The sequence below is a fragment of the Octodon degus genome, unplaced genomic scaffold (genome assembly GCF_000260255.1).
Source record: "Octodon degus isolate 3935 unplaced genomic scaffold, OctDeg1.0 scaffold00035, whole genome shotgun sequence".
NCBI classification, from domain to species: Eukaryota; Metazoa; Chordata; class Mammalia; order Rodentia; family Octodontidae; genus Octodon; species Octodon degus.
This window is the reverse complement of record NW_004524611.1, coordinates 12926152-12937175: the sequence shown is the minus strand read 5'-3', so window position 1 is coordinate 12937175 and position 11024 is coordinate 12926152. Positions and strand designations below refer to the sequence as shown.

General features: G+C 53.5%; 1 protein-coding gene across 1 annotated transcript in view; it reads right to left on the bottom strand.

Annotated features, from left to right (window-relative positions):
* Nucleotides 1-875: 875 nt before the first annotated feature.
* The window catches only part of Rfc2 (replication factor C subunit 2), an 11018-nt gene continuing 869 nt past the window's right edge, over nucleotides 876-11024 (bottom strand). The window contains exons 2-11 of the mRNA XM_004630423.2: nucleotides 9389-9458; nucleotides 8264-8305; nucleotides 7971-8077; nucleotides 6368-6469; nucleotides 5260-5360; nucleotides 2856-3013; nucleotides 2711-2776; nucleotides 2508-2588; nucleotides 1721-1834; nucleotides 876-1230 (exon numbers count right to left, since the gene is read on the bottom strand). Coding sequence (XP_004630480.1) covers nucleotides 1120-1230; nucleotides 1721-1834; nucleotides 2508-2588; nucleotides 2711-2776; nucleotides 2856-3013; nucleotides 5260-5360; nucleotides 6368-6469; nucleotides 7971-8077; nucleotides 8264-8305; nucleotides 9389-9458 — 952 coding nt within the window. The 3' untranslated portion in view covers nucleotides 876-1119. The remainder of the gene's footprint in view (nucleotides 1231-1720; nucleotides 1835-2507; nucleotides 2589-2710; nucleotides 2777-2855; nucleotides 3014-5259; nucleotides 5361-6367; nucleotides 6470-7970; nucleotides 8078-8263; nucleotides 8306-9388; nucleotides 9459-11024) is intronic.

Here is an 11024-nt window from a genome sequence, read left to right as displayed (position 1 = left end):
CCCAACTCCCCCAGCAAAAGTGCCAGTCACAGAAGCAAAGTCACCACTGTAAATAAACAAGGCCTGGCGTTTGCTTCAGAGCCTTCAGGAGAGGGCAGTGTGGCAGGTAGGGGACACGGGAAACACCTGGCCATGTGAGTGACACTGTATTGGTGTGTGATAAATGTGAAGGGTCACTGTGTTGTGCTGGAACTTTAACACCACTGAAACTTTTCACACTTAAATAAAGGGAAGTGGGCAGGCAACACGCTATGATCCCAGCTATGCTAGAGGCTGAAGCAGGAGGATCAAAAGGTTTTTTTTGACACAGGGTATGCTATGTAGCCCAGGTTGGCCTTTAACTCAAGGCAATCCTACTACCTCAGCTTCCTGGGCGCTGGGATTACAGGTGTGTGCCACCACACTCAGCCTTGGATTGCAAGTCTGAAGCCAGACTAGATAACTGTGACCTTATCTCAAAATAAAAAGGGACTGGGGTGTGGCCCAGCAGAGAGCACTGGCCCGCCATTCATGAAGCCCCGGGCTCCACTGTAGCACAAAACGGGGGGGGGCGGGGAGTGAACTCTGAAGCAGCAGCCCCTGCCCTCAGCCACTTCCAGCAGGCTGTCTGTGGTGGTCTGCAGCCTGGCTGGAACCTGGCCCTGCAGTGTGCGGAGCCCCACGGGCGGCCTGGCCCCAGCCCACCTGCAGCACGTGAGACGCGAGTCCTGTCTGTCCCGTAGGACCTTACTGCACCCCAGGAGACCACAGCCAGCCTGGACATCTGAGCTCCGGAGAAGCCCGGCCCAGCTACCCAGTCAGCCCCCCAGTCAGCCCCCCAGTCAGCCCCCCAGTCAGCCCCCCAGTCAAGGCACAGCATGGCCTCGGTGTCCCTTGAAACCTGGCAATGTCAAACGCTGCAGGACAAACACGGTCCAGCTTTATTGCCCCAATGTGAATAGCACCTGCACCTGGCTGTGCCACCCATCATGTCACCAGGTCCCCCAGACACGCGCACAACAGGATGTGCCACATGCCTGGACACAGCAGAACTGAAAGCTGGACGCACCCCCACTGGAGCCTGCAGCTCTCCGGCTCTGGGGTGAGGGCTCCTCAGGGTGTGCTGGCGACGTCCCCACTCTAACTGGCCACCGGCGCCATTGTCTTCTGACACAACCTGGCCAGCAGCCCCGCCATCTGCAGAAGGGAGTTCACGCCTTCCGCCACGCGCATGTGCGTGTAGCCGATCTCCTACGGACAGGCAGTGCGAGGCTGGTTACTACACGCACAGGGTGCTTTCTTCAGCCTGAACAGGCAGCACACTCAAAACAGATATAGCAGACTCCAACTCCAGATGGGAAACGAGGCGAGAATGTCATGGATTAGGCTGAACTAAAGTTCAGCTGGTTTCTAGAAGAGGCTCTTGTAGTTTCTTTGAAAGACACATACACACAACCCAAAGCCAGGCGTGGGGGTGCATGCCTGTAATCCCAGCACTGGGGAGGCTGAGGCAGGAGGATCACTGAGTACATAGTGAGTTCAAGGTCAGCCTGGACTACAGCATGAGACTGTTTCTATCAATTTGCCAGACCATAAAAAAAGGCAGGGCAAGACTCCACAGTAGAGCACCTGCCCAGGGCATGCGAGGCCCTGAGTTCTGGGCCCTGAGCTCGGTCACTCAGTGAGAACCTGGAGGATCAGAGCCCCAGAACTGCTGGGGCGGCAGTTTCAGAGTGCTCACCTTAATGAACTCCAGCTTTAGGTACTCGGCCATCTGGAAAGTCTTGCACACGCGGAACATGTTGCCGATGATGTCCTCTGGCGCGTAGCCCAAGTGCCACAGGTGGGCGAGGATCTGGGCAGAGGGACGCAGCGAGGCCGTGGGCACCCGGGGCACGGCTTGCCCGGACAACCCACGTGATCTGGGGGGGGCACCTCAGCCACGAGCGGTGGGGGACCTGTGGGGCTCACAGCCTGACATGCTCCAGTCAAGTGAAGTCAACTCGTCTTACAGGGGCAGAACCAGCCCAGCCAGTGTTTCTGCGGGCCTCAGGACGGCCTGCTGTGGTGGCCTTTCCGTCTCCACCTGGGTTCTCTCTCTCCTGAGCCAGGGTCTAGCTGTGTAGTCCATACTGGCCTTGATCTCGTGCTGACCCCCTTCCCCTGCACCCACCTGCTGGATCTCCGCAAACACTGAGGCAGCCCACCAGGCGCCCTGCAGGACTGCTCGGCCCTGCTGCCCTAGCCCACCCACCCTGTCCACACTGGGGGTCTAGAACTGACCTTTTCACCCTGATCTCAGAATCTCGGGGTGAATTCAGCAGGTGCAAACCATGTCTGCACACCCCAGGCCACATGGGGATAGGCCTCGGACCATGTACCCTGCCTTGGTCTCCCTGCCCAGAACTCCAGGGGCACATCAGGCCAGACCCCACACTGAACTCAGGGCCCTGCACACCTACTCCAGTGCAGCATGTCCAGCCCCAGCTCCAGACCTGAGCACAGAAGGCAGAAGCCCGGCAGCTCACCTTGTAGGCCTCGTCGATGTTGGCGCTCACACAGTGCTGGATCATCTCCTTCACCAGCAGGGGGTGTGGCTCATCACAGACCTGGCCATACCGAGAGGTGTGTGAGGGACAGGAGGCCCCAACTCCTGGCCACCCACAAGGCCCCTCCCAGCCTGCTCCCATCAGCGACACAGGCAGCCCGCCTGGGCCACGAGGCCTGGCACCTTGAACACGTTCTCGCTGTTGATGAAGCCAAAGCCAGAGAAGGTGGATTGCAGGCTGTTCAGCGCCTGCAGAGGGAGACACACAGCCCAGATGGGCAGGGCAGCCCGGTCCACCCCACCTCTCCAGCCACAGCACGGTGCGCACCTGCCGCATGTCGCCCTGCGCCGTGAAGATGATGGCTTCCAGGCCGTCATCCGTGTAGGGCACAGCTTCCTTCTCGATGACTCTCAGGAGCCGCGCGAGGACCTGCGCGTCGGTGAGCTTGGTATAGCGCAACACGGCGCAGCGGGACTGGATGGGCTCTGTGGGCAACACAGGGCTGTGGCTCAGGCGGCAACACGGCCACGCTGGCCTCTGCCCAGCTGGAGGGACTTGGGGAACAAGTGAGGGCTGGGCCACCTGTCTGAGCAGCCCCAGCTCAGACAGAACACATGACACACTGTCACTCAGTCACCGGCAGGTCGGGCGCCATGGCAGGTGCCACAGTGCGGGCTAGACAGTGCACCCACTGGGCAGGTCACACCGACACCCCGGCTCCAGAACACCCATGACCTCAGAGCTCTAAGGAATGTACTGAGGGTTCAACCCAGGACCTTCACACTGAGCTACATCCCCAGCCTTTTTAAAAATTTTTATTTGGCAACAGGATTTAAGTCACTAAATTATTAAGACTAGGCTAGAACTTGCAATCCTTTTGCCTCAGCCTCCTAGAGTGCAGTTTTAGGGGCTGGAGACCCTGTCTCAAAAAAAAAAAAAAAAAAAAAAAAAAAAAAAGTGTGGTTTTTACAGGTGCATGGCACCATGCCTGGCACAAACACAGAGCGGCAAAGTTCTCCTGTCCCTCCACTGAGACTAACACAGTAGCTCCTCTACCGTCCATGTCCCTTTGTGGTCTCCAACGCTCGCTGTGCCCGGCTCCCTCCGAGACTTTTTCTGTGGTGCTGGACTGAGCCCAGGGCGTCACCCACAGTAGAGGAGGGGTCTACCACCAAGCCACTGCTGGTAGTGGCTTGTTTCCCTTAGGAAACAACAGCCATGAGAACGCTGTGTGTGTGTGGAAATTGACGCAAGAAGAGACAGTTCCTCCAACTGTCACTGCGAGTCACCAAGCAAAGCCACCAACACACAGACCCTGCAGCACACTGTGGGGAGGAGTGGGAAGTGGACCAAGCTGCTGCCCTCGATGATGTACTGGGCCACTGGGCAGGTGAGGAGGGACGGGGACAGAGAGCAGCCGTGCATTCCTCCCACGGTGCAGGAATGCAAGTCCATGCTCAAGCCCCTGAGAAAGAACACACATCGGTGAGAACTGATAATCAATGAAGGGACACATGGGGACACAGGGAGAGGTGAGACACAGAGGACTCCCAGCACTCTGGACAGGGACGGCAACCTCGGGGCAGGCGTGAGCAGAGGCACAGGGTGGGGGGAGAGACACGATACAGGGTTGTGTAGACAGTCCTGCAGGGGAGGGTGTGAGGCTGGGCACTGTCGGGGAGGAGTACAGGGAAGAGGACCCAGGTCAAACTGAGGCCTGATGTGGAGATCAGAGGCCCGGCGACTCCTAGCAGGACGGGGGCCAGGGCATGGGCGAAGCCACACACCTGGAGGGTACAAAGCACCAGGGAGGACATGGGGGTGGTGGCGACACTGAGCAACGTGACAGTGATGTCACTGTGCCCAAGAGTGCAGGAGGTGGACAAACCCAGGGCCGCAGTCTCTGCTGGCTGCTGCTGTGACACTGGACAAACTATCTGACCTCCCCGACTCCAGCTCCTTATTTCTGAAGTGAAGCCAGAGGAGGTGTGGTAGTCATACCTATAATTGGAACTCTGGAGGCTGAGGCAAGAGGATGGCAAGACCATGGCGCTACATAAGAATTCAGCAAAGGCCTGGGGTGTAGCTCAGTGGCAGAGCACTTCAGTTGCATGCACAAGACCAAGGGGTCAATATTCAGTATTGAAAAGAAAGGGACGTTGTGTGAGCAAGGCGCCCGTCCAGCCTGGACGCCAGGCGGCCGCAGCCGTCCTGCAGCGAGCGCTTCACCCCGGGGCCGGGCCACCAAGAGGGTTGCCGGGCGGGCTGGGTTTAACTGGGTTGATTTTGATTCTGCCGGGTTCCGGGGTCACGTGAATACAACGTTTAATGAGAAAAAAAAAAAAAAAGAAAGAAAAGAAAGGGAAAGGAAAGGGAAGGGAAAGGAGAGACAGTCCAGCCAATAATGCTTCATAAATTAAGTTAGCCAGGTGCAGTGGCACCAGCCTGTAACCCAGCATTCTGGGAAGCAGAGGCAGGAGGATCCCAAGTTAATTTAGGGTGATCCTGTCTCAAAATAAAAAGGGATTGGAGATAGCTCAGTGCCAAGGCCCTGGGTTCAATTCCAAGGATTGAACAAATTTCAGTTAACTGTATTTCAGAATGTCACGTCTGTGACAAATATACACTTTTTACCAACCAGAGCGTATGAAGCTGCTTATGGCGAGCTGGCATGCTTCTGCAGCCATGGTCTCTCCTGCTGCCGCCGAGGCGCCAGGCGGGCTCCACTCACCTATGATCTTGTCCGAGGCGTTGCAGGCCAGTGCGAAGCGGGTGGTCTTGGAGTAGATCTCCATGGTCCTCCGTAGGGCCTGCTGCGCGCCATCCGTCATGCTGGGAGGGGAACGCAGGAGAGAGGCACTGTGCAGCTGCGACCAGGCCCACGGCACGCCTCTCCCACACGGTGACACCACAGTCAGCGTGCCACACTCCAAAGACACATCCTAATGAGAAGAGGGCACGTACGCATGCACACTGACATGTTCAGAGTGACATGTGTTGATGCCAACTTGTTCGGAAATGCACCCAAAATCAAATAAAAAATATGACATGGGTGGACTGGAAAACAGGTGAATGGATATGTAGAACGAGCACACAGAGCAGATCGTGAACCCCAGGACTGGGACAGGCATGTGAAAGCTGGGCAAGGTGGGACCGCTGGCAAGTGCAGCAGAAATTGGGGGCTGAGACAGGAGGTTCGCAACTTTGACACCTGTCTGGCCTTTAAAACAAAAAAAGTCAAAATATAAGAGACAAAAAGTATAAAATGCATCTTGCTAGAGTATAAGTTCTTGGTCCAGTAAGGTAGCTCAGTGGACTAAGCACCTGTTTTGGCAAGCACAGGGACCAAGGTTCGATCCCCAGTCCCACATGCTGCGCTGGCTGCACCCCCAGGGCACACTGATCTGGCAAATGAGCCCGGATGTGGTGGCGCAGGCCTGCAATCCCAGCACTGGGGAGGCTGAAAACAGGAGGATCACTACGAGTCTGAGATGTGCAGTGCAACCCGGTACCAAATACATAAATGGAAAAAATAAATGAATAAACAAACAGAGTAAAAGTTTTCTGGTAAAAAAAGAAAAACACAGCAAGATACGATAGTATTTTCTAAGTTGTCTTTAAAGAACATGAGTTACTGCCATATTTGTCATTGGAATTATCTATAACCGGGTTTATTTTCATTTTTTTTGGTACTGGGAATCAAACTCAGGACTGGCACTGTGCCACTGAGCTTCATCCCCGGACCTGCAACTGTGTGTAGGAGACACGGTAAGCACACCGCCGCAGGGTGCTTCTGACTGAACTCAGCCGGGGCAGACGTCAGGCCCGCGGCCACCCACCTGTCGGCCTCGTCAAGGATGATGATCTTGTGCCGGCCCCTGGGAAGCGTCACTTTCTGCTGGGCAAACATCTTTATTTTATTCCGTACAACATCGATGCCCCTGAAACAATAAGCTGGAATTGGACTGCCACCTGCTAATAAAATTCAGTCTGCGGGAAACTGAACCCAGGGCCTTCACGCTGAGCAACGCTCCCAGCCTTTCTTATTTTGAGGCAGGGCCTCCCAAAGTCCTTAAGTTGGGCTGGAACTTCTGACTCTCCTGCCTCAGCCTCCCAGAGCGCTCAGCTTACAGGTGTGCCCCTTCAGGCCCGGCTCAACACATCCTAATTTTCCTGTGGTATGGGGGACTGAACTTAGGGCCTCATGCACGTTATGCAGGTGCTACACCACTGAGCTACTTACCAGGCAGAACAATATATTTCTAAGGAAAACAAAGTCTTTTCATCTTGTGAGACTCTCAGTGAGAGAGACCTCACTGTTCACTGTCTTGTGACATGTCCTTGGCCATCTGGGGGGTTCGTTTGTTTGTTTTTTGAGACAAGGTCTCGCTGTGTAGCCCAGGCTGGCCTCAAATTCACAGCTATCCTCCTGCCTCAGCCTCCTGAGTGCTGGGATTACAGGCCAGTGCCACCGCAGCAGGAGGCCATCTCCGTTTGCTAGGACAGGATTCTTTCATCCTGGCATTTGTGTGCACATGCATGCACATATATAGGAGTGGTTGGACATGGAGGGCACGTTTTGCATGCATCAGGGGACAGAAACAGAGTCTACAGAAATGGGGGGATATCTTGGTGTCTGACACCGAGGAACCTTGGGGACATCACACTGAGTGAAAAAAGCCAGCCACAGGTGGACACCGAGTGATGCCGGGTGTGGCAGAGCACACCTGTAATCCCTGCACTGTGGGAGACTGAGGCAGGAGGATCCTAAATTCAGCCCAGCCTAGGCAATTTAAGGGGACTTTGTCTCAAAAGAAAAAAAGAGTCAGGCAAAAAAAAAAAATAAAAAAATTTTTAAAAAATTTAAAAAGGGTCAGGGAGATGGCTCAGTAGAATAAGCGCTTCCCTGGCAAGCACAAGGGCCTGAGTTCAATCCCTAGTTCATCCAAAAAGAAAAAGAAAAAGAAAAAAGGAAGAAGAACTGGGGATATAACTCATTGTGAAGGTCTTGTGTTTGATCCCTACTACTGTATAAAAAAAAAAAAAAAAGGATCAAGAAAGAATTTTTTAATATTACATACATCCTACTACTTTTCTTCCAGTACTAGGGATGCAACCCAGAGTCTTCACACTAAGCTCCAGCCCTAGTCTTCTTATTTTTTATCTTGATCCAGATCTCACTAAGTCATGTAAAGTGAGCGAGAACTCATGATCCCCCTGCCTCAGCCTTCCTGACTTCTGGTGAGTACCACCAGGCCTGGTTGTCCACAATTTGAAAGAATTCTTTCAAATTGTGGACAACGACTTCTGGTGAGTACCACCAGGCCTGGTTGTCCACAATTTGAAAGAATTCTTTCATTTTTCCACCCAAAGGGAAGTGCTTGCCCCGCTATCCCTGGTCTGGGGAAGGGCAGCCCAGAACGTGGACCTCACCAGACTGACCTGTCATTGGACGCGTTGAGCTCCAGAACCGCATCCTTCAGCGCGGGGCCCAGGAGGGCTCGTGCCAAGCACAGGATGCTGGTGGTTTTGCCAGTTCCAGGGGGCCCCTAGGGACAGGATCCAGAGAGTGCCTGGTACCACCAGAACCTGGGTGCAGCCCCCAGCACCCACACTGGCTCACCAAGTGCCCCCAAGCTCCCCACTGATGGGAGGGAGGTGTAGGGCCCAAGGATGAAATGCAGAGCCTGGTGGGGAAATGAGAGGCCAGGACACCCGCGGGGCCCCACACTCACAGCAATGATGATATTGGGCACGTTCCCTTCTCTTGCAAAGACCTGAGGGAAAAGGAGCATTAAAATTGATTAGGGGCTGGTGAGATAGCTCAGCAGACTAAGCACCTGCTTAGGCAAGCGCAGGGACCAGGGTTCAATCCCCAGCACCACATGCCATGCCAGATCCACCCCCAGGCACGCTGAGCTGGCCACTGAGACCAGGCATGGTGGCGCACGCCTGTAATCACAGTGCTAGGGAGGCTGAACACAGGAAGATCACTATGAGTCCGAGCTACGTAGTGAGACCTTGTACCAAATACATAAACAAATAAATAAACTGATTAGGCCAGGATGGTGGCCCATGCCTGTAATCCCAGCACTCTGAAGGTTGAGGCAGGGGGATCACCATGAATTTGAGGTCAGCTTGGACTACATAATGCGTTCAAGGCTAGCCTTGAGTTATAGAACAAGACCCTGTCTCAAAATAAAGAAACTTTTTTAAAGCCTAATCAAATAAAACTAGTTAGAAGCTAGGTGTGGTGGCATACACCTATGGCCCCAGTACGCTGGAGGCTGAGGCAGGAGGATGCCACAAGTTCTAGGCCAGCGTGAGCTATGTAGCTCTGTCACTTTGTAGCTAGGTTTGGCCTTGAATTCATGGAGATCCTCCTACCTCAGCCTTCAGGGTGCCAGGATTACAGGGGTGTGTTACCATGCCAGGCCTCCACAGTTTTTTTCCTTTTTGGGGTGGGAGTTTCCTGGGGATGGAGCTCAGGGCCTAAGGCCAGCTAAGTAGGTGCTCTATCAAGAATGTCATCCTCAGCCCATTTTGAATTTGTACTTTGAGCTAAGGTTTTGCCTGTCATCCCAGGTAGGAGTATGACAAGTTTGAGCCCAGTGCGGGCAAATTAGCAACTTGTTAAGCCCATGTCTCAAAATAAAACATATATTTATTTATGTATTTATTTATTTCTGGTACTGGGAATCAAACTCAGGACCTTGTGGTTGCCAGATAGGTGCTGTGCCGCTGGGCTATATCTCAGGCAAAAAAAAATTAAAATGTAAAAAAGGACTCCCTCTGTAGCTCAGTCCAAAGGCCTGGGTTCCGTCCCCAGCACTCCAACAAGTAAGGAAGCAGTCACTGACCTCCAGCCTGCTCACGGTGTCCTCATTTCCAACAATTTCGTTCAGCTTTATTGGCCTGTATTTTTCAACCCTGTTTTGAAGAAAACACGTAAGAATGTTGATTCGATTATCTCCCCACTACCGTAAGGTCAGGGGCACAAGCCCGTAACCCCAGCCACTCAGAAGGCCGAGCTGAGGCAGGGGGACAGCATGCTGGAAGCCCCGGCGGGCAACTTAGCAAAGTAAAAATCCCATCTCAAAATAAAAATTTTAGGGGCCGAGGAGATAGCTCAGTAGAATAAGTGCTTGCCTGGCAAGCGCTGGGTCCTGAGTTCAATCCCCAGTACCGAAAAGAAAAAAATTTTAGAAAGGCCTGGGATGCAGTTCAGCACTTCCCAGGTTCCATCTCTAGGACTTCAGAAAAACAAAGGCATTACTGGGCAGCCCTAAGAGCTTTGCTGGACCACCCATCAATAAATCTCTGCTAAAGCGGGACAAGTTTGTAGTTTAATGAGATGCCCAAGAACCAATAGCAAAGCCAAGTCCAGGAGTCACAGGCTTCAGAGGTGCCACAGTAGAGAAACAAGCACACAGACACTGGACCCAGGCTCACCCCGCAATCCCATCACAACAGAGGCCTGGTCACACTGTAATTCTCCCTTTCACATGCATGGCAGCTGAGTGTTGACAGTGCACACGAGAGGCTGAGGCAGGAGGACCGCTGCCAGCCTGCACTACACAGCAAGACCTTGTCTCTATAAATCAAACAACCACGATACCAGAAAACAACTTTCACATTCAACATAGAATTGGTAGTAGATTTGCCATGATCTGACCATCATAAATTCCACTGTCCTTTAAAACTTTTTTTCAGTTCTGTAGGGGGATGGAACCCAGGGCGCCCCTCAGAGACGAGCAATGCACCGCTGAGCCGCACCCCAGCCTGACCTCTACTAGAGGCCCTGATCTGCCCTCTGCCTGCACCTGATCAGGTAACCGCTGGCCCTGCCACACCAGGAGCTGTGTGCAAAGATGAGCAGTCTTCCTAAAGACCACAGGACGGAGACCACTGTGCTCCCCGGCCAGCAGGTGGAGCACGTGTGCTCCTCGTGCCCTATTCTCCACCCTCCCAGGCACTAGGCAGCAGGAAAGGAGCTTCAAGCTCTTCTGAAAAGCAGAGGAAGGGGCTGGTGAGATGGCTCAGTGGTCTAAAGCACCTACTTAGAACAAGCTTAGCAAAGCACAAAGCACAGGGACCGCGGTACAATCCCCTCAGCACCACATGCCAGCCAGCCCTGCTGCCCCCAGGTGGGCTGAGCTGGCCATACACACACATAAATAAAATAAATTAATTTTTAAAATTTTTTTTAAAAAAGCAGAGGTAGAGAGCAAGCCGCACTCCTGTGCCCTACGACTTTCTCAGGGGACAGCGCCAGCCTGGGTTTTTTAATCAAGGGTTGCGCAAACCCACAATCAGCCGCTGACAACACAGGAGCAGAAATTGAAGCTGGACTTTAAACCAGCACCACTCGACTCTTCTTCAACCCATCGTGGCTCTTTCTCTCTAGAGCACCACTGGACAAAAGCACAAATCTGCAGCCCATCCAGCCTGCGACGCCCCCCAGTCCTTGGGTATTTTCTATTTTTTTTTTTTTTT